The 23,668-nt window shown below is 37.8% G+C and overlaps 2 protein-coding genes across 3 annotated transcripts in view; one reads left to right on the top strand and one right to left on the bottom strand.

Moving 5' to 3' along the window:
* The window catches only part of MED12L (mediator complex subunit 12-like), a 317,020-nt gene extending 311,899 nt beyond the window's left edge, over nt 1-5,121 (top strand). The window contains exon 43 of the mRNA XM_012642930.1: nt 1,244-5,121. Within this exon, the coding sequence (XP_012498384.1) occupies nt 1,244-1,296 (53 nt within the window). The 3' untranslated portion in view covers nt 1,297-5,121. The remainder of the gene's footprint in view (nt 1-1,243) is intronic.
* On the bottom strand, nt 4,990-23,251 carry IGSF10 (immunoglobulin superfamily, member 10). Of its 2 annotated transcripts, XM_012642927.1 has the most exons (6): nt 23,058-23,251; nt 21,597-21,726; nt 17,744-18,134; nt 12,646-16,989; nt 11,301-12,201; nt 4,990-7,050 (listed from the first exon to the last, which is right to left on the bottom strand). In XM_012642927.1, the coding sequence occupies exons 1-6, from the start codon at nt 23,249-23,251 to the stop codon at nt 5,142-5,144; spliced, it is 7,869 nt and encodes a 2,622-aa protein (XP_012498381.1). In that variant the 3' UTR covers nt 4,990-5,141. The 2 variants fall into 2 exon arrangements, with proteins under 2 accessions (XP_012498381.1, XP_012498382.1); XM_012642928.1 differs by lacking the exons at nt 11,301-12,201; nt 12,646-16,989; nt 17,744-18,134; nt 21,597-21,726; nt 23,058-23,251 and adding an exon at nt 8,437-8,501.
* Nucleotides 23,252-23,668: the final 417 nt, after the last annotated feature.

Here is a 23,668-nt window from a genome sequence, read left to right as displayed (position 1 = left end):
ATTTATAATTAAAATTTCATTGCATTTCATTAATTCCAGCATTCATATTCTTGCAGAGAACATAATCTTAAGGCATAGGTACCTATTTCTAATCTATTGTTTAGAAATAGATACCTGATTTTTAAATAGTAGTGTTTGTTTGCAGGAGGATATATACTTTTATTTCCTATTTACCAGAGTTCAAGTAATGCAGCTTTTTTTTTTTTTTTTTTTAAGCTGTCATGTATGGAGCATTTTCCTGGAGTCAGGCACTGGGACCCTTCACATGTATTAATTCACTTTATTTTTTAATCAACTTGTGAGATTAGGTATTGTTACTGTTCCCATATTATAGATGAGGAAACAAGTAAGAACAGGAATGTTGACTAATTTGCCCAGGGTTATTCAGCTAACACCAAGGGGCAGAGCTGGGACTTGGAACTCAGATGGTCTCCTTCCAGAGCCTACCTCTTAAGCACAGTGTATATTCTGCTGCCTGATTCTAGCAGTGATGATGCCAACTTCCTTTGTTGAGGAGTAGCAACAAGGCTGACCTGCCCACCACATGACTCCAGAGGGTTCTTTTTATATCACAGTCCACATGAATAGGGTCTCTGGATTTGAATAACCTAGAGTTATTCAAGCAGTAGCTGTTTCTAAGCCTGTGTTAGTTTTTGGTGTCTACTGACTATTCTCTATTTTTTCCTGTATGTATGTGTTTGCACGTGTGCCTGCACACATGTATACCTAGGCACATGCTTGAGTAGACATGCACATAGCCACACTCTTGCACAGTTCTGTTATACATATTTTATGGAGTTTGCAAAAAGTCTAATTCCAATCTAAGTTTCTCTTACCTATTATAATGTCAGTGTTAAAGCAGAATTGCTGACTTGCTCTTATAAACATTTTGAGAACTTCCGATGTTGTATGAAACTTTTACAGTAGTAGTTCTCTTGACTGCTAATATTGAGGCATTTAGTTCAGAGGGAGTCACTTTGGAGGGCCAGTTACTTTAATCCTGAGTCCTTGCATTGGCAGGTGTGGGGCTCTGAGGCAGAGTTGGCTCCCTTGCAGAATGAACTGAGTGGTGGTGTTTGGATCCCACTGCTAGGGTCTTTCAGGACAAGGATAGTACTCTCTGTCTAGGCAGTCTCTTCCTTTATGCCTGACGCTGGTCCTAAGAGCAGTGACAAGAATGTCACATCTATCTGTGGCATAATTTTGTGTCTGTAACTTTATTTGAATTTATTTTTCTCATTAGGTAACCAGCCACAGCAAGGAGTGACTTCCTATGGGCATCCTTCACACTTCTGAATCTGCAAGAGGAGAAGACATGAAGTCTTGTGTTTGCACTGAAAAATAGAAAATCAAATTTAATGCATTAGTCATCCTTAAAAATGTCCTTTTGTTCTTTCATTTCTTTGACATTTTATCATATTTTATGCTACATCTCACACAAAGGTGTTTAAACAAAAAGCCAGGGAAAAGTTGTGGTTTGATTTTGTCACATTCAATTTTAAAGTAGGTTTAAAAATATGGATCATGCAGGCCAACTTCAGGAAGTGTGTGGTAGCAGACCTTTTGAAATTGGTGCTTTTTTGAATCTCATATTTACAGAAAGAATGAATTATGGTGGATTTAAAACGTTTTATCTATTTTATTCATTAATGGCAAAGTTTTTTTTCTTTTTTTTTTTCCCAAACTGTGCTGGACCAAACTACTGATTTGAAAGGCTTGTCAGATCTTGACAGGAAAGTGACCCATTTATTTTACTTTCACCTGTGATTGTGAAACGGACATTTATTTGCATCACTCTAATTTGAAATGTTTAAAATTTCATAAGCACTTTATAAACTTTGTTCTTATTTATGTAGGACTTTGCTTTTGTTGTGGTCAAAAGGTGCTGAAACAGATTGTCGCTTAATACTTAGACTTCTTAAACCAATAACTGAAACCAAGGTTTCTCTGAGAGCCACCTTAAGATGTGCGGAAGCCTGTTAGAAGTAGCTGTACTCAAATTTGTTTTCAGTGGCAAGATCATTGGCCAGAGTCTTTGTGAAGGTACAACATGTAAACTCTAAAGGCCTGAAAGAACCATAGTGGAATCATTCCAGTTATTTATTGCCAGCTTTGGTTCTTCTGAACCTTATGCCAACTTGATGAAAAAAAAAAAATCAGCAGCTGGCCTGAGATTCCACAGAGCTCAAACTTGACATGGTTTCTAGAGAATCTGGCCCCAAAGTCCAGAAGGCTCTGGTTATCATAAAAGGTGTATTTGCTGTTTATTTTGTATGGTAAGTATTTGCTATTTTGAATTTAATTATTAATGTTGGTGTCAGTCTTGGTTGTGTATTGCATATACTGTATTTATAAAATTGGTGCAAAAAGCACAAGTAAATTATACATCAAATTTATTATAAAGAAATAGTAACTATTTTAACTTTGTTCAAGTATGTGGTAATTTGCTCCTATTAGAGTAAAAAATACAGTAAATTATTATCAGTTTGTGTAACTTAAGAGTATTCCATATAATATTTTTTTAGATTTAGATGCATAAAATTTTGAATGTGAAAATTGCAGGGCATTTAAAAACATATGGGGGATATTTTCCCATGTTCTGTGTTAATTCATTTTCTTTTGCCATATGATTTTACACGTAATGTAGTCAAGCATACTGTGAATAGATTTGTCTATAATGAGCAAACCATGTAGATCTACTTTTTTTAAATGTAGCTATAACAACCTTAGTAGACAATTTCTTTTGCAAATCATTATATCAATAATTTATCTTCCTAGGTGAGTTACTCATTGCAAAGTTTGACTCATGCAAATGACCTCAAATACATGTCAGCTTACTTTGCTGTGGCAACATCCATGTGAACTGCTTTGTACACTGTGAAAATATTTCACTCCAGCCTGCTCATTTTGTGTTTACTCTGGGCTGGAAAAGACTTTGCCAAAACATTAAAGACCATTCTTTTCACTAAATTAACATAGTCTATCTGCTTTCAGAAGATGTATCTGTACATTTCAGCTGGTTTTGTATATCAGGTTTTTTTCCTGTCAAGAATCATCACACTCTTGGAGTTCATGAAGTTGTTTTTCTTCAAAGTAATATCCATATAACGGCTGCATTGGCAAAACAACCGAAATGTGAATGTTGTGCCTAGTGAGTGAGTCATGTTCCGTCCTTGTTATATTTCAAGAATTATTGGTATTTAAAATGGCAGTTTTCAGTTGAACCATATATTTTTGTAGCTCAACATTGCAAACAGCAGTGATACTGTTTCAAGAATGTTATAATTGCATAACATTTGTATGCACTTTATATTTTGCAGAAGTTAATTTATTAATCATTTTGCACATGAAAGTTGTAGGGTGTACCTTTACTGTCTTTTTTTTTTTTTAGATGAGGAAGCTAAGGTCATGGTAAGGCCCTATAATTCCAAGATTCTATGGAAAGCTGAGGGAAAACTTAAAGCTGTTTTTCCCCTGTGCATTATAAAGAAAGCAACTGGAATTAATTTAGTCATTGTATTTTCTCCCACTTAATCCTCTATCTTAAGAGGTTTCTACTTTTTTCTTTTCTAGCAAATGCATTAGTTTGCATTAGAATGATCTCAAGGGAAAGCCATGTGGCAGAACCTGGTAATTTACTTGGTGAGATAGAGAAGAAATTACCTTAGAATAAGATGGAGACCCTATCCAGCTCCCCTTAAAGATAAGACTTTGACATCTAATGGAGTTGGCTGTACTTAATCACAAATTTTGGATCAAAGAAGCCCGTAGACATACTTGTTTATACTGCAGGCTTGTTCCTAATAGGTTACATTTGTTATTTTATTTACCCTTCTCGGCCCAGAAGTAAAGGAGATCACTTTACAGTGAGCACCTGTGACCTTTTGCAGCCCAAGGTCCAACGTCAGAGATTAGTAGCAATCAGGTCACCCCTTAGGTGGGACCAGCTGAAAGTTGGTGTGATGAAAACACAATGAGGGGAGCTATTCCATATGTCTCACGTGATTAGCAGGGGCTAACATGGCTCTTGGTTTTGTGTCGTGAGACAGCTGAACATGACCTATGGCATTTTTTTTCATTTATAAGGCTCCTATAATTATTAGTGAATATTTACATAGATGCTAGAGAAATTACACTGGAAAGTCCCAGTTTCTAGAATTAGAAAAGATGAATCATATTATGTCCACCAAATTAATTCAGGTTGAATTAAGCATGTAATATAAATAAATTCAGTGAATTACAAAAAGCATTTTGTGTAGAGTTAATCAGATTTTAAATACAGTGAAACTTCATTATATAAAATAGATCCAGACCCTCCCATTCTCCCATCACATAAAAAATGATCACTTAATGAGATAAAATGCTCATAAAGCAATGTTCCCTCATAAAATTTTTCTTAAGAACAGCTCTAAACCAGGGGTGCCTGAGCTAGATTTTAAAATTATAAAGAAGTTTCATTGTATTTTTAAAACCTTTTTAGTGGATGTATTTGGACAAAAATAACCCCCTTTTCACATTTTATGATGTTGCAGGTAATTACGTTGCTTTTACATGTGAAAAAGTTAGCCTGCATTTATTTTTAAATGCAGTTATTGAAACATTTTTGTATCCTCCATCAATGAAAATTTTCAGTGTGAACAAATGATAAATCATAAAATAGGTCAGTGCTTATTTTCTGTAGGTTTTAGCAAAAAATTTATAAACCAACCACAAAATATTTGTACATCAAGATAAATTTACATAGAGACTACAAATTTAATCTTTTCCATTGTCTTTGTTCTGAGTGCCATGCTTGTAACATTGATAGAAAGTGGACACTAGGCAACTGGTAGTAAATGAAAAATGTCCATTTTTTTACTGAAAAATTCAGGTACGTTAGCCGTTTGTTATTTTATGGTGGACCGTTTTCTCTTAATGATGTTCATTTGTTGGCAAAATAAAAGTGCCTTAAGTTAAAAATTTGTTTTGAGATCCATTAAATCAGTATCAGTTCGTAATGCATTTGTCTTTTTTTGCATGTCCATTGTAAATTTAATATTGTAAATGTATTCAAATTCATTTACATGCCTATGGCTGCCTTTGATTAAACTTCTTCCAAAAAATAAACTCTGTCCAGATTTTTAATTTAATTTTACTCTATGTCAGATTACTTGAATATAAGTTGTTGCATGATCACTACCAAGTGGATTCTTTGCTGTGCATTTGTATATCCCAGAATCAGAGGTTTGGGGGTTCTGAATGACTAGGGTACCTTGTAGGTGAAGCAGCTCACTTTCATGCTTCCTGCCTTTGCTTGCCATTGACAGCAGGGAGTGGTCTGGTATCTCCCATGTGATTTCTGGCTTTGGAACTCCCAGGGCCAGACAGTGGAGCTGAAAGGCTGCTCCTGTCCTTGTGAGGATGCTCCTGGGTGGGCGATTTGTAATCCTGGGAGGATAGGCTACAATCATTACTGGAACTGTGATCAGTGCGTGACCAACACTATTTTGAGCCTTACAAATATAGTTTCCTCTGTCATAAGCTGTTGCTTCTTTGATTACTAAAGTGCCATTGTCATGCAATATGTATTTCCCATTAATTTGAGGCCTGTCTAAAACATAACCACTTGGCATAGTCCATTTGATATTGGGCTTAGGAATTCCGTCAGACACACAATGCAGTGATAGAGATTCTCCACTGATACTTTTTACTGTCCCTAGTGCATATGTAAGAATAACTGGCTTCTGGCCAATTTCTAAAATGATTAATTTCTCAATATAGCCAACTTTATTTCTGGCTGCACAGCGATATTTTCCTGCGTCATCCCGAGTTGTTTTATAAATGATAAAAGAACCATTGCTTGCCATCAGATACTGAGAATTTTGTGGTCCATTGGAAAATCGTGTGCCATTTGGTAAAATCCAGATTATTTCAGGTGGCGGGTTACCATCAACAGAGCAATTCAATGCAGTGGACTTTCCAAGCTGGGCAACTATTTTTTCATTAAAAGGATTTCGGAATGTTGGTCTTCTCAGCATTTCCAGTACTTCTAATTGTACCACCAACACGCTCTCGCCTCCTTCATTTCGAGCCACGCAGATAAAATCAGCTGAATCTGAAAGCCTCACATTCCTGATTTCCAAGGTTCCATTTGTATAGACTGTGATTCTGCTTCCATAGTATGGGACTGTGAGGAAAATGTTGTCTGGCATGATCCACATGACTTCAGGAGAGGGTGTCCCTTCAACTCTGCAGTCAAAGTGTTTTTTGGAATGCCTCACGGCTGTAGCTTTCATAACAGTTTTGTTTGTGTACAGACCATTGATTAATGGAGGCTTAGAGACAACATCCAGTTTGTACATTTTGGTGTCATCCCCACTGGGATTTCGGGCCACACACACATACTCTCCAGAATCAAGCAGCTTCACTTTGTGGATGGTCAAAGACCCGTTGGCATGAAATGTATACCTACCACTGGAGAAGGAAATCATGTCGTTGGAAGGCAGCAACCAAAATATTTTCGGTTTGGGATCCCCAGTGACCTCACAGTCAAGAACAACTGTGTCTCCAGCTTTGATTCTTGTGTTGGCCTTGTAACCCTGCCTTATCCGTGGGGCAGCTGTTATAACTGTTAGGTGGAACTTCATTTCATCCTTTCCTAGGGTGTTCTGGGCATAGCAAGTATAATCTCCTTCCTCTGCTATCCCAACTTGGTTGAAGTATAAGGTTCCATTGTCAAAAAGGATGTACCTCCTGGTCCTGTGGCCGCTGTCGTCAGCTTGCATTGCATTGTTGATCATCGTTCCATCAGGCAAACTCCAAGAGATCTCAGGCACCGGTGAGCCAGAAGCTTTGCAATCAACTTGGAAATCTTTTCCATGCTGCACTTGCTTTTTAAAATATTGCTTGTGGTCAATTTTGGCAGGTTTCAGCCTTAGGCTGACATGCATCAGTATCAGATCATCTCCCATTTTGTTTCTTGCCACACACAAGTAGTCACCACCATCTTTTTCTGTTACAGATCCAATAAACAGGGATCCATTTGGGTAGACATGGATTCGACTGCCCATTCTAAGGAGAAAAAAGACTAAGGTAAGTGTGCAGCTGTTAGCAGTGGGGGAAGGGAAGTTGTCTTACATGGGATTAGCTCTCCATTCCCCAGCTTCACTGAAGCATGATTAACAAAAATTGTATATTTTTAAGGTATATAACATTTTGATATAATGAAAATGATTACCACAATCAAGCTAATTGGCATATCCATAACCTCCCACCAGGTTTTCTGTGTGTGGTGCATGGGATTAACTTTACATTGTTGCAATAAAAATTACAATCGCTACTAGCTAATTGTCTTCTAAGCCGTTTTCTGAAAGATGAAATTATCTAACTGAATAGGTGTAATTTAGTGCAAACTAGTATTTCTCAGATGGACTTCAAAGAAATCTCCTTTACACGGTAATTAAAGATTAATGATGAGGGGAATGCTAGAAATACTGGATTCCTAGACACCATGACTTCCTTGACCATTTTACATCTCAAATAAACTGAGTCCATGAAAATGATCATTTTAGGGTATATTGGTAAAGAAAACTTTTATATAAATTTAGTTGCTCAGAAAAGATGACAGATACTTTTTAAAAAGTCATGAGTAACAAAACAATTCTTCAATTATTTGGTTAGAAAATAAGGTCTACTTTGTTATAGAGAGAGAATACCAAGGCAAAGCTCATTGGAAGCTTGTCGCAGGCAGGTATAAAGTGACTGGTTTCTGCATGAGATTGAATTTTGGAAGACCATTTTCTCAAGTATACAGCCACTACGCAACCTGCTGTTACCACATTTAACCAGCAGATGGCAGGTATTTACTGGTTTTTCCAGGAAAACCAGCAGAAATTGGTGCTAAAAGTGTGATCAAGGACATCCATAGGTGAAAATCTATGTGTATGTTTCTCTTTCTTTTTGGCAACATGGGCTAAGCAGGTAGATAAAACTGGAGAGAAAAGTGAAGACTACTTTTCAGAACATAACTGCTAACCAAGTCAAACAGCCTCAAGTCATTTTTATCCTCCAGCAAATGTAAGTATGGACAGTATTGCAGTAAAACATTATTTATTATAAAAGGGCATTCTTTTTTTTCCCCTAAAGTGTGGAAGGAACTTCTCTGGCATATCAACCAAGGTAAAATCACATAATGAATGCACTTAATAAAGGGAATGGAAACTGTCAGGTGCTTTGCATTGACTTTTGAATCTTGAAGTAGTTTCCTCACTAATCACCTGAAAAACTGATATTTAGAGAGACTTAATAACTTGCCTTTGGTCACAGAGCTCATTCCCAAACCCTGTGCTTTCCAACATGGTATGCTGCCACCTGATGTTATTCTTTCCCAATGCTTTCTAAAACTTGGCTGCACATTAAAATCATTTGTGGAGTTTAATACTGATGCCTGGGTCTGACCCCTAGAATTTCTGACTTAATTGGTGTAGAATATGGCCTAGGCATCAGTATCCTTAAAGTTTTCCATGTGTAGCGTAGTCTAAGAACCACTGCTCTAATCGTTGCCTCTCAATGGAGTTCCCCCGTCACCTGCGTCGGTATTATGTGGGGCCAAATTTAAGAGGCATATATCCTGGCTTTACTGTCCCGAAATGCAATAGGTCTGGCCACGGATCTAGAAACCCAACATTTAGCAGACTTCCCAGGTGACTTATGAACAATTAAGTTTGAGAACCAGCCTCAAATTTTAGTGTGCAAAGTCACCTGGAGGACTTTTAAGAATGCAGATTGCTTGATGAAACATAAAATGAGAGTTTCTGATTCAACAAGTTCCCAGGCATTGCTAATGCTACTGGCAGAGGCACTACCCTTTGAGAACCCCTGACTTAGAGGGCTACCCCCCACCCCAAGTCTGATGCAACTGGAGGCTGTGATGTGTAAGAAGAGACTGATATTTTTAAGATAATTTAATTTTGAAGGTAGAAGTTTTCCCTGAATAAAAGAAACAGAATTCTTTATAAAGATTAATGTGAGTGCAAGCATCTCCAGCCTTTTGAAAGCACTGCTTCTAGAACTTTATGGTGCCTGATTGACCAGGGGATCTTTTAAAAGTGCAGATTCTGATTCAGCAGGTCAGGTGTGGGGTTAATAAGCTCCCAGGTCATAAGGAGCAAGGTTAAGAGGAAAGAAAACCATTTCTGCACTGAAACATAGATCACATAAGTTATGTTCAAAGTAGTGGAGATAGACTAGCAGTGCTCAGTCTGGGACCATTAAAAGGGAGAGAAAATGCTTTTTGGTTCTGACAAGCAAGCTTTAAGAAAATGAAAGGGTTTTGCTTAATTGGGACATGGTGGGGTGGGCTTGGATCAGCCCGGGTACAGTTCTCTCATTTTTAGAATCTAAAATAAATCCGAACTTCTAATGCTAAGAAGTGGGAAGAGTAACGGGTTTCTTAGTTTTTTGTTTTGCAGTAGAAGTACACTTTTTCTTTCTGTTGACATATTTAAAGCATGGAAATGAAGAATATACTTGCGTTTTTGAGTGGGTTAGTTGCAAAATAATCATTGAAGTATTTAGTTAGCAAACAAAGTTCTATTTCATTATTAAAGAAGAATGTGGTGCCTCTGCTGGGGCCACGATAGCATCTGTGATCTTATATACCCTTTGCTTCTTCTACAATATGAGCAATCTGTCTGTGTTTCATAAGTATTTTCCCAAAAAAAATAATTTGCCCAATTTCTTTGCTTCTTAACTCTGAAGGATTTGTTGGAAAACCTGGTCAAGATTTATTCTGAGATGCTAGCAATGAGTTTTAGAGTACTTTTCAGACTTCCTTTGGACTAACTTTTTAAGACATTCCTTTATATTTGTTCATAACTCCTGATAAAAGGTTTCCATTTTCTAAAGTTGACCTGGTGCCCAGTGAATGTTTTAGACCTTGTCTTTACAACCTAAATTTTGAATTTAATCTGTTATTCCCATCACAAATGTGATGCTGTCTATGATTCTTGCACTGGTAACCTTCATGGGTAGTAAAAATTGTATTCAAAATTACACAGAATAATGAGCAGTGTCTGAGTAAGTGACAATCATCCTGGATACTGTGGAATTTATTTTAAATGCATTAATTTCAGGAAGTAGAACTGGCATCCAACACTAATGAAATGCTTACAATAACTTGAAGGCAAAAAAATGAGAGGTGCTGATATTGCAAAATTAAATGCAAAAACTGATAAATGAAGGATTGAAAATATTTGATGCCATAAATAAGGGAATAGTAGCATATATGTATATCATAACAAACATGAATGTGATTTCTGAAGTACACAGTTTATAACTCAGCATGTTTAAATTTTAAATCTAGACTAATTTCAATTTAATATTTAGTCAGGTAATTTTGATGACTTGTTTGAAAACCTTGAAAATTAACATCTACTTTTGAATTAAAGATCACACAAATTAAATTTAATAACTATATTCAGCATCAACTCATCGTGACACCAGAAAAAAATCTATTCAACTTCTAAGCATGAGTGTAAATTTACATTATGTATAATTTTTCTTACATGAATATTTTCTGTTAATGAATAAATATGTAAAATATCAATGCTCATCCCTTTTTGTCATATTATGAGAAATCACTGCATAATCATGCAAATGGAATAAAAAACTCATAAGCTATAATTATTGAATTTCAAAGATTTAATCTATACATAAAACCAGCTATAAAATGAATAATATGCCTATAAAAGAGCATATCAGAGAAAGCGGGTATGTGTGTACATACATGTCTTATTGCAGCAGGGTGATGAGGGCCCTGGATACATTTCACTTTGTGAAGGTCTTAACATTGTGATTTTTATAAAGTGCTTTGCAATTTTAGGAAAGAAGAAATAAGTACTGATTATACTAAAGTTTGAAATGTCTGATAGGAGATACTGAAGAGTGAAATAATGGAGTGTCTCTCTCCAGAACCTTGACTGTGTCACAAAAATTCCCTCCTCTTTTTGGATATAGAGAGTGTGAATACATTTACAGTTACCACTTTAAAACTGTCACAAGTATGAAGGCAAATGAGATTTTTATTCTGCTCGTTAACCATAAAAACTCAAAAAGTTGGCCCTTAGAGTTAAGCATCTAAGAAGATTGGTTTTTCTATTCAGTGATCTCAAAGGATTAGGTTTCTTTAGAGTTGTCTTTATGTCCAAAGTCTATGTACATTCTAAACTGCTGCCTGCCTCGCTGTATCACTGTTTAGCTATACAACTTCTGAAATGTAAACAGGTAGAGCAGATAATTCCAACACTAAGGTAGGGGTTTACCTGTGCCACTGGTCGACAATAGCCTTGGATGGTAACCTCCAGATTATTTTGGGTTTGGGCTCCCCGGTGGCTGAGCAGTTCAGTAGTAATTTGTCCCCAAAATTCACCTCAGTCCTTTTCTGGGATGCAACTTCTATCCTGGGGCTGGTCTCTCTCTCTTCCATTGTAAGCATTACCACCCTTCTCTCTGAGCCAGTGGAACTCGTAGCGATGCATTCATAAGTGCCCCTGTCTGAAGAGGCTATGTTTCTTATATAGAGAGTTCCATTTGAAAATAAGAATAACTTGGAATTGGTAAACTGTAATGGTTTCACTTCAGTGCCATCGGAGAGGACCCAGTAAACACTGGGCTGAGGAGTTCCTTTTGCAGTACAGGGTAGTTTCAAATTTTCACCCCAAGTCCCTAAAATGACTTGTCTCTTTTGCTCTAGAATAACAGGTGGGGCAGCAATGACTTGTATTTTAACCAGCAGTGAATCCTGACCGGCCAGATTGCTGGCCATGCATTTGTAAAAGCCCCGGTCATAAACACTGAGATTGTGGACGACCAAGGTTCCATCGGATGTTACCAGGGCCTGCCCATTTCCTTGGGATGATTCTGAGACCACTGTCTGGTTTGCAAGAATCCAGGAAATTGTAGGGCTTGGTCTACCCTCTGCTCTGCACTTCAACTCCACAGTGCTTCCAGAATGAACTGTGATCTCTTTGGTGTGTCTCCCCAGGATCCTGGGAGGATAGGAAACCACAGACAAGGTGACATGAAGGCGGTCCGTGCCAAATGGATTGGATGCTGAGCACAGGTACTGTCCACGGTCCTGAATGTCCACTCTGTGGATGGACAGGGTGCCATTGGGGTGCACCTGGAACCTGCTATTCTGTTTCCTTTTAGACAAATCAAGTCCTGAGAAGAAAGAAATTTATGGCCATAGGTCATCAAAGTTTAGATAGAAAACATAGAGCTATCTTTTTGTTAAGCTAGTGAGAATACATTTAAAATTAAAATTAGGACATCTAGGCTTCAGATTGCAAAAATTATTCCTGGATTTTTTTTATGCACATAATTTAAAACTGAGATGGTTCAACACAATGACCACTTTCTTTTTTTCAAATCATATTCCTTGGGATCTGCTTTCAAAGTATTTAAAAAACATTTGTAATTAACATGTTTGAGAACTTCTGATGAACAAAAAATATGCAAATATCAAATGATATTAATGGTTTCTGTATCTTGGAGAAATTTGAAACTAGTGCTTATTCTTCGCATCTGTAACCCCAAAACACAACACAGGCTTTTTCATATTTTATAACTAACAAAGAATAAATGTAAGGAAACAATTTCAAATACCTGATGAGACTCTGGTCCAGTGGATGGTGGGCAGGGGATTTCCAGCAGCCTCACAGGGAAGAAAGGCATCCGAGTTAGCTGGAACAGTAAAACTTGCAGCTTTTCCTCCAACTATTCTGGGCTTTTCAAATATATTCCTAGACAAAGAGTCAAAAGGAAGGTGTTTGGAAGTTGTTACTTTTTGAACTGGTTTATTATCAAAGCCACTCTTCTTTGCATTCTTCTGTCCATCCCAATTTGATGCATGAGTGGTGGCCTCTGATAAGCCTAGAGTGGGCAACATGTCTACTACTGGCTTTTTGCCTTTTTCAGCAATTTCTAGGTATGACTTGTGCCAAAATTGGTTTTCTGACCAGGGAGAGGGAGTCAATTTAGAAAGCTTTGATTTAACTGTTACTAGTGCTGGCATAGGAGTAGAATGTAACAGATTAGAGGAGATAAAGTGACTGGTTCCAATTGTGAACTTGGCATTTGGGTGAGCCTTGGGAGAAGTTGTAACCTCTGCTACTAATTGCCCTGGATTAGGATCATGCCTTGAGAATTCATCTGGCTTGGCCATTGCATTTGTCATCATCCTGAAAATGGGAGTTGCCACATTGTCGGTCACTGCACTTCGAATAAAGGGAGGGGAGATGGGAATTGGCAAAAGAGTAGTGCTGCTGCTCAGGAACACTGGTGTAGTTGAGTGCCTGATGATTGTTTTACCAGTTGTGGTACTCTGTTGTGATTTGCTGGACGTTTCGGAAGCAATTGTGCTCCTCAAAGTCTGAGTACTCACTTGGGGTAGTTCTTCAACTACATCTGTCAGATTAAGAGTTCTTGAATGAAGACCACTTGTGCTTGAAATTCCATTTGTGTTTTCTAGGGGAGAATGAGTGAAAGCAGAGATACTGGGCTTGACTGAAGTTTCAGCTGTGGTTAGAACAGGAAGTATCACAGCAGCGGATGTAGTGAAACCAGAACTCTGGCCTAGAGAGATGTTTGAGTCATTCCTGTTCTTCTGAAGCTCCTTTTTTCTTTGTACATTTTGTGACCCAGGTCTTGCTGTTTGGGTTTCATAGATAATGACAGATTCAGGGGCAGTAGGAGGACTAGCCCGTGTGGCTGTTTGCATTGACATGGGGCTTATTGTACTTGATTCTTTGCTGGTGATACTAGGAAGAGTAGGATAAAGAGCTGGAAAGGGCAGCTCCTTCATTGTAGAGAGATTTCTAAAACCGTGTGTTTTGGTGGCATTGGGGTGAATTGTAGCTGATGTTATAGATGGAATTTGCATCAAACTTGCCGAGGATGTTGTGAAATAGAAAGGGGAAACTTTATCTGTGGATAAAGCAGGAGATATTCTAGGAAGCATCATGGTTGTGCTTTTTTGTAAGCCAAATTTATGCTGATTCCTTAATCTCTCTTTTTGGTTACGGTTATTTATGAAGATCTGCTGCCAGGGAATTTTCCTTCTTGAAAATCTTGTAATGGCTATCGGAGTAGGCCTTGATGGCTTGGTGATGGAACCTGAAAGTGGCAATGTAATCACTGAATCTCTTTTAGCTTCACTGGTGCTAGACACACCTGGGTAACCAATACTAGTTATATGAGTTTTTTCCATAGATGTGAATGTTGGGGCATATGTCATGACTGCACCAGTTGGAGTCACTGGGGTACTTTCAACACTGAAATATTTTATTTTATGTGTTGTTTTCTCAGTATCTACATGGGGTTTGTTCTCAGATAGTAATGGTGGATTCTGGACTAGAGTTGTAGACTCTTGAGATATGACTCTGGCAATGTTAGCTTTGGGGAGGGTGATGGGGGCAGCACTTGGAAACAACAATGCTGCTATAGCCGTGGTAAGCCTTTCTCTGGGAAGACAGGATGGGCACATCACTCTGAGCGCTGTGGCTGAAGACGCAGTAGTGCTTTCCTCAGAAGAGGCTCTGACCGTTGGCCTCACAGCGCCATATCTATGCTGTCGGAAAATTGGAGTTCTATGTGGGCTAATGATTCGCCCCCGGCCCCAAAGTTTCCTCCGTCTCCCAAAGCGTCTGGATAGGGGGATGTCAGTTGTACTATTTCTAGAAATCTGAGAATGCGCAGCAGTGTATGGATCTGAAGGGAGCTTAGAGGTGCCAAGTTTTTGAGTGCTGTGAGAATGGAAGTGATTGCTCGTCAGTTCACTGACGCCTGTTACAGGTATCTGAAGACCATTTGTAGTATTTACTGACTCTAAGACTGTGTCAGCTTTGTTGTTAGTGCTATTAAACATTTTTATATTGACATTTTTGATCATAGTTCTTACTGTTATTGGGGGTACACTTTGTAAATGCTCTCTTCTCCCTATCTGGTCAGCATTGTGAAATTCAGTTGCTCCTGGTAGTAGTGGAAAGATAGTGGATGAATGTTGACTGGTTGAGTCTTGCATTTTGTTTGACTTGGTTGGGTTTATGTTCTTTGACATAGCTGTAGTTTTAATAGCAAGGGATAGTTTGAAATCTATAGGTTTTTCAGGTGGTAGTATTTGTGAACTCACAACTGGGGAGACTTCTGTGCCAGAAGTTATATTTGTCACAGGGCTATCAGATATTGTTCTGGAGGCAGCAGTCACTGTCCTTGTTGGAACATTTGAAGCTTTAGTGGCCAGGACCATAAATTCCTCATCTGGCGTGAGCATGCCCGAAGAGTCTTCTTCACTAGATATTTTCCGGAGTTGGGTGACTGGTGGGGGTGGCCTTAATGTGGCGTTTCCTCGTTTCTCTGGCATGGCATTCTTTTTAGCTTTCTCCAAAAGTGCTGCCCAGTGTTGTGGGTCAATTCTCTGAGCAGGGGAAGGGAACTGCCTCTTATGTTCCCTAAAACGTCGGTTTATTGAATCTCCACGCTGCCGGTGTATTGTAAATTCCTGATAGTTATGCTTCTTACTTGTGCTTGAGACTTGTTTTCCAACCTCTGCTCCCACTGGATCAGATGTAGGGGGTTGGACAGCTGGTGGCTCCGTAAGGTGAGCAATAGGATTGGGCTCATCAAGTCCAGATCCGTCTGTTTCTCCATCATGCACCACTGATCTTTGTCCTTTTATTTTGACTGAAACTTGGAAAATCAAACAGTCGACCCCTGATGGATTGGCTGCTACACAACGATAATGACCTTGGTCTTTTTGGGTGACCTGTAATATTCTTAATGTGCCATTGTTAAGAATTTGCTTATCTCTTAAGGACTGATGGAGCAAATTGTTTCCTGGAAGAACCCAGCTAATAGAAGCATCTGGGTTACCAGTAGAATGGCATGGAAGATCGAGTGTTTCACCAATGAAAACTGTGTGATGAACTCCATTTTCATGATAGGCTTCTACATCGGGCTCTACCACAGTTATCCTATAGGTGAGAATATCTGCATCATCATAATTGGTGCTTATGCAGTGGTATATTCCTGTGTCAAAACTGTCAGCCATCTGGAGTTCCAATTTTCCACTTTTGTCTATCAGGATTCTTCCATCTTCACTAACATAAGGGGCTCTCACCTTACTCCCATCAGCCAGAACCCACTCCAAATGTGGGGTGGGGTCTCCTTGGCCTGGGCAGTTCAGGTCAATGGTTCCACCTACCAAAACAGTGTGTTCCAGCTTAGTATTATTTTCCCTGGAAATCATGGTCCATTTGTGTTTCACTGGCCTTCTCTCTGCTCTTGGTAAAGTGATTTGAGCATTACCTGAGTACTGGATCTGTAATGTACTGAGTGTGGTAGCAGTTCTGTTTAGCTGCAAGGAAATTTGGTCTTGCATTAACCAAGAGGGATCTGCTATGAGATCTGCCTCTATGTTGGTAAAAATGTCTTCAGGCTTAGGAGCTACCTGTTTATATTTGTAACAGAGCTGTGGTGTTTCAGTGAGCAACTGGCTCCTTTCTAGTATCAGAGGTGAATCACTGTATAAAGCCAGTACTTGCCACACTGGCTGAATGTGACCATAATCTATATTGCATACTAGAAATGTCAAAAATGATGTATTTAGCATGATGTAGTCATTCTCTTCAGTGAATGCAATGGGTGATGTCCTCAAGGGCTTTTGGATACTGCAGACCATGTTAGCTTCATTTCCAGACTGGTCTGTCATATTCAAAGTGAGGGAGCCGAAGGGTGCCATGAAATCTTGGGGAGAGATAGAGGCAGGACTGCTGTCTTCCAGAACAGACAGACTCTTTGATTTCAGGGATGGGTCAATGGTTGGCTTGGTGCAAAGGAAAGCCGCAGCTGGGACCGTAGCTAAGGGCTTGCCTTTAGAGGTCCTAGGGTTCATGCAAAGTGGACATTGCTGAGGACTGGAGGGACTTCTGTCTTTTTTGCATTTTATTACATCTAGGAAAAAATAACAATTGAATTATCATCAGCTGTGGCCTCTTCATAAATTGACATTTGAACATTTTGAAGAAAGAGCTTTTGCTAGAATTTGAAACATTTGAAAATTTTGGTATTTAATTAAATTTAAATTTCTATGTTTTTTGTCTCTGGCTTGATTTTTTAAAATGGTATTATCTGTATACCCTGCTACTGTATAATACGCACAGGCACAGAATTTCATCTGCCTTGTTCGCTGCTGTAGTTCCCATGCCTGAAAAATATGTATTAATACTTGGTACTCAGTAAATACGAGTTGAATGAATTATTTCCTTATCTAGGGAAACAAAATGACATGCTCGTGTGTGTGCCAGGAAGTAGTTCAGAGTTGTTAGAGCAAAAAGTGCCTGTGTGTCTGGGGCAGGAGAGAGGAAGCTGAGGATAGGCAGGGGCCACACCAGGAGGACCGGGCATACAGGCTAAGGAGCAGGGCTTTGATTCTCAAGGGTCAGCAAACTTTTTGTGTAAAGGGCCAGATAGTAAGAATTTTAGGCTTTGTGTACTATAGGTCTCTGACACAACTACTTGAGTGTGCCACTGTAGCAAAAACACAGCCATAAACAATGCATAAAGAATTCATTATCCCTGATTATCACTGAGACCTCATTGTCTCTCCAGCTAAATTACCTTGGCCTCCCCACCTACTGATGAAACAAACACCTCCAGGGAGTTTTCCTCTATTTCATTAGAAAAAAGAAATAAACAATGTAGGTACCTGACTTTTCCTGTATCCAGTCAGACAACCATTTTAAATGGCAATCGCAGGTCCACGGGTTCCCGTGCAGATAAAGGCTTTCTAGGTCAGGCATATAGGAGATCATCTCTTGAGGGAGGGAGGTCAGGAAGTTATCAGACAAATACAGGTATTTAATGAAAGATGTTTTAAATATCCGGAGGTAGCTCAAAGAGACAAATGTATCTGGATGGAGCTTAGTGAGCCGATTTCCTTCCAATTGCACCAGGCGGAGAAAGTTGAGTCCATAAAAAGCCTCTGGATTTATAAACTCAATATTGTTGTGGTCCATATGCAATCGTGTCAAGCTCCTGAGGCCATAGAAAGTATCTTTCTGAAGTTTTCGGACTTTGTTATAGCTCATTTTTAAGACCTAAGAATAAAAACACATTTACTTTATCAAAAGAATTTTCACAAAAGGGAAAAGCGTATCAATAATAAAACATATGGAGATTAATCCAATGCAATGTATATACCTTGTTTGTAGCCTAATTCAAACAACTTAGTTGCACATTAAACAAGACAATATCGGAGAAATTAGAATACTCATGAACATTTGCTGACATTAAGGAATTTATTGCTAAAATTATAAGATATAATAATGATATGGCTGTTTTTAAAAGATTCCTTAACTTTGAGCTATATAATGAAATACAGATGAAATAACTTGGATTTGTTTTAAAACAATTCAGTGGAGTGGCGGGCAGTGGGTGGGGTGCAGGTGAGACAAGATCTGTTATGTGTTGATAGCTATGATGATGATATATTGGGGTTCATATTTGTCTCTCTACTTTTGCATTTGGTTGAAAATTTCAATAAGAAGGGTTTTTAAAGTTATTTCAAGTAAATTTAAGATTTCTTGAACCTGAGTTTTTCATGAGACCACCTATTGATTTTAGTTTATTGAGATATAATTCATATGCCATATAATTCATTTTTACAGCGTACAATTAATTGGTTTTTAGTATATTCACAGTTGTGCAACCTTCACTAATTTCAGAAAATTTTTATCACCCCAAAATAAAAATTGATACTCATTAACAGTCATTTTTCTTCTCCTCCTACCTCTATACAATCACTGATTTACTTTCTGTTTCTGTGGATTTTCCTATTCTGAACATTTTATATAAATGGAATCATATAATATGTAGCCTTGTGTGTCTGGCTTCTTTCACTTAGTAAAATGTTTTTTGTATCAGTCTTTCATTCCTTTCTTTGCTGAATAATATTCCACTGTATGCACATACCATGTTTTTTTAATCCATTCATCAGTTGATGGACATTTGGGGTGTTTCCTACTTTTTGGTTATGAGTAATATGATTTAAATTCTGAGTTGAAATTAAAATTTTGAATAATTTAATAGCATTTGGTTATTCTCCAAGTCCCTTTCCAATTATTAGTTGGACATATTCTTTCTTTCTCCCAGAAAGAACAAAAAAAACAATGATTTTTCATCCCATTTTCCTTACTTGACCTAATCTAGTCATCTCTGTCAAAGATGCTTTTCTGGAATGTCAAGATCCCTAAAATAAGCAAAGAAAAATTCAATTGACAACATAGAAGAGCTTTGTTCCAAATGTTACCTGGGAGTACAATCTCAAACTCAATGTTCCTCAATATCTGTTGAAAACTTGGTCAAGAGAATAAATATATGTGGAGAATTCTAGGAAGGAAATGTAATCTACCTATTCCTTTGAAGACATACATTCCAAATAGAGACTGATTAAGCCAAATCAACAGAATCACATAGCTACATTATGTTCTATTGCTCCCCACCATGGTCAAAGCCACCCTTACGTAGCTTTGGTTTATGTTAAAAGGCTCTGGGAAGACTGACATTTTCCCTTTTATAAGGATATTACTGACTTAATTTATTTTATCACACTGTATTTTGTAAGACCCTTCTGATTTAAAATCAGTCATGGTCATGCTTTTCATGAACAGCAGTTTTATTTGTTTTAAAAAATTTTAATAGACGTCGTATATTGTAAGGTAGATTCTTGACAGCTTCAGTACTACTTTTAGTAGACATAAAGGTCTCTACATATACGTTTCCTTGTAACCCCTTTATTTTTATCCCTAGACTTGTTTTACCTTTTACTGTCTCACTTATGTGATCATTCTTATTTTATGCATTCTTGGGAGTCCCCATAACTTTAAAATTTTTTGAACAAGACAGGGAGGGCATAAATAAGTAAATAAAGTGAAACTGTGAAAAAAAGCATATTGATTTATAAGAAGCTAACATCTGTCTAAGATGGTCATTATTTTTAGTAACCATATTTAATTCCCAGATAATCCTGACTAGAAGTAGCCTTTTAGGATTAAATTGTAAAGGTTTAGTGATCCCTCAGTATTATTTTTTTTTTCTATTAGCCTGAGGTATAAGAAAACTTGCCTCAGAATTTTCTTGTTATTCTAATAATTTCCATATACAGTTGCCTTAAAAAAGAAATCTGTCCTTTGACATTCTCCCTTGACGTCTGCTTTTACAAAGTCTTTCTTTTTGCATCTGCAGGCATGGGCAGCCTTTGGAGGCCCATCTCACAGTTCTCACCTCTTTTTTTTAAGTTTTCAAAATAAAATTTTTACTTTTTAAAAAGTTAACATATGCAGTATGGGAAAATGAAAAACACAAGAAGCAAAGAACAAAGTCATCCACAATCACAAGCAATTTACAGTCTGACATGTCCTTCTAGATCCTGAGTGTGCATACATAACATCCAATTTTATGGGATTGAGATTGTACACTATGTATCATGCTTTTTCACACATCATGAATATTTACCAATCCAAAATCCCAAAGCTATATGAGTATTTTGTAACCAAGAATACACTACACCAACTCAATCTGTTAGGAAAAAAATCTAATCCTGCCTTTCTTGGGATGAAGATTTCATAGAAGACAAAAATGGCAACAGGCCTCTAGATAAAAGTATTGGCAGAGTTCCGATTAAAATGCTGCATTCCCTTACTGCTCAATTTATTATAAAATGAAACATAAAGAAACAGAATACACTAAGTAATGTTTCTAAGAGAATTCATTATCAGATTTATACCATTAAAATATTAGCAAGAAGGTATGTTTCCATTGAATTACTTAATATAGTCTTATAGTATAGCCCAAAGAGACACACATACATAAATGGCTATCAAAATGTAAATATGAACACATCTGCACACATCTCTCCTTTCATACTTCCTTCATCCCCTCTGCTGCCAACCTAATGAACAAATCCTGATATACACTGCTCGGAGGTGGCCTAACAATTCTATGTCCAAGATACATCTTTTCTATCAATTATAACAAAAAGATACTCACGAAATGGCTAATTCACCAGTTCTACTATTTACCATAAATGATCACCTCGGGACATCTCCAAAGCTTAGATGTTGCAAAATAATGAACTTTGTCCACAATAAACACAAATACTTTATTAAAAATGCACATTTAGACCTATAGTTATAATCTAAAACCATCTTCTGGATACAGAGATACAAGCAAAGAACGCTTCCCTTCACCCTTCCTCTTTTCCTTTTTCCCCCACTCCAGTGACTTGACAACAGGACTACATCTAGCTCCGTGAAGTAGATTAACTAAGGTCACTCCCAGAAGACAGTCCTTCCTAAAAACTAACAAAAGGACATATATATAAAGAGATTATTTTACTACCTCTACTTTTAACATACTTTGAGCATTAGGATTTGTTTATCCTTTAATACATAGTAATATTAACTAAAATGCACATACAGGACAATGGTTAAGCAATCTGAACTAATATAACTCACTCCGCCTCACCTCTTTAACCCACGCCCTCCCTCCACCAGTCTCACCTGCAAAGCCTGCAAATCCGAGAAGGTCTTATCAGGAATTGAGTGAATGCTATTGCTGTGCAGCATGAGTAACTCCAATTTGTTCAGGCCAGAAAAATCTGTTTCTGTCAGTCTAACCAAGCTGTTGTACCTGAAATAAAAATGTCAGTCTAGGCATAAGCTAAGTCTATCAACTAAAGCTCAAACACCAAAGCAAAAACAAACACAAAAACCCCAAACCTCTCTTGTTTTAACTGTGCTCTAATAAGATAATCGAATGCTTAAAATATTATTGAAATTCACCAGATGCCAGAGAACATCCACTCTCTACCCAGTCCTTGCAGTCTTAGTTACAATCACCTTCTTCACATTCCTGCAACTTGCCACATTCGTTCTCATTTTCAAACCTTTATGTATATGCTGTTCCTTCAGGTTGGAATGCCCCTGACCCCACCCTTTTCTATTTGTGAGCACTATTAAGACCCAGCCCATTTTTTTATGACATTGTCACTTCATTCTCCCAGGTGGAATTCATCAGTAGTAAAGAAACCTGGGATCTGGAGCCCAGGTTTTGGCTTCTGGTTTGGGTATGACTAAGAGCTCAGGCTCAACTTAGTATTTATGTGATGCTAGGTAAAATCAGGAACCTTTTTGTGATTCAGTTTCCTCTTCTATAAAAGGTAGATAATAGAACCCACCCCAAAAAGGTTATGAGGATCAAATGAATGAACACACGCAGAGTGCTTAGCTCAACACCAGCACATAGTAAACACACAATATCAGCTATTATTATTAGTGACTGTTGCCAAGGCACTTTGTATGCTTCATTATAGTGCTTATTAAATTGTACTGACTGTACATGTGTCTTCTCCCTTTAACTACAGCTTCTAGAAGTGAGTAACATATCTTACTTGTCACTGTATCCCAGTGCCAACTTCTGTGCTTGGCACATAGTAGGTGCTCACTAATGTCAAATAAATAATGTCAAGTCCAACTACATGTACATTCACACATACATTTTCATGAACTTTTAAAATATAGCTGTCTTTTGATAGATTTAATTAGGCATGCATTTTAAATGTTTGTACTGAAGGAAGCCAAAGGACCTTAAAAAGGACACTGAGGACTTTTTTTTTCACATAGGAGGACACTTCTAGTTGCCCTGTCATCTCTTACGATATATCATAATCCCGACTGTTAACAGAAGCTATATCATTTTCAAGCAGAAATGTAGCCAGAATGAAGCTTTTCCACAATCATAGGGCTTCCAACCTACAGAAGAACTTCCTCCTAGCAAAAGTTTACCAGGAAAAATTTTCTAATTACACCCAACAAACTTAAGATTCTCATAAGCTCATTTCAGAAGAGAAATACTGTTAAAATAATTGTGATTGATTTCCCAAAGTCACAAGTGTTGGGAGGACAAGTCACAAGTGTGATTGATTCCTCTTTGAGAAGGGGATAAGACAGGGCCCCACTCACCCTAAATTGATGCGTTCCACATTGGGTTGGATGCTTTCTGGGATGGAGGTCAGGTACCGAAATGTGCAGTGCACCTCTGTAGGCATGTAACAGGCACAGCGATGAGGACAGGCTCTGCTCCCAGGTGTGGCCACTGCGCAGATCACAGCAAAGGAGACCAGCAAGTAGCTGATTTCTCTGCCTTTCACCTTCATCCTGAAAAAACACCATACCTTGGAGTTATAAATATGGTTTGAGCAAAGTCCCAGGACCACCACACATAGTAACTGGGAATCTGGGAGGCCTTCCTTAAGGGTCATAAGTGGCCAATTTCATTCGCACTTTTTTTGGTAAAACATTCTTTACTAAACCATAGTGTGTGTTGGCCTCACACTGAGCTTTATGATCAAGTGGGATATTTATTGTTGTAAATAATTCACAGCTTCTCACTTCTTAATGAAAAGCAGCAATCCCTATTACTCAGGTATTCATTAAAAGGGAAACTGGAGACTATAATGAAGATATTGGGACAACTGAAATACTTAAGGCTTAGTTTGTTTCTTATGCATTATTTCCTTTAGATCAACTCTTAAAAACTAATCATAAAGGTAATATATGTGCATCATAGAAAA

Source organism: Propithecus coquereli, unplaced genomic scaffold (genome assembly GCF_000956105.1).
Source record: "Propithecus coquereli isolate 6110/MARCELLA unplaced genomic scaffold, Pcoq_1.0 Scaffold19, whole genome shotgun sequence".
Taxonomy (NCBI): Eukaryota; Metazoa; Chordata; class Mammalia; order Primates; family Indriidae; genus Propithecus; species Propithecus coquereli.
The sequence above is the reverse complement of the archived record's forward strand: the minus strand, read 5'-3'. Positions and strand labels throughout refer to the sequence as shown.

Coding starts and splice junctions, on each gene's coding strand:
- IGSF10 (XM_012642927.1), bottom strand. CDS start 23,251: ATGAAGGTGAAAGGCAGAGAAATCAGCTACTTGCTGGTCTCCTTTGCT. Junction 21,727..23,057: donor GTGGAACGCATCAATTTAGG/GTGAGTGGGGCC, acceptor TTTTTATTTCAG/GTACAACAGCTTGGTTAGAC. Junction 12,202..12,645: donor CTGGACCAGAGTCTCATCAG/GTATTTGAAATT, acceptor CTTTCTTCTCAG/GACTTGATTTGTCTAAAAGG.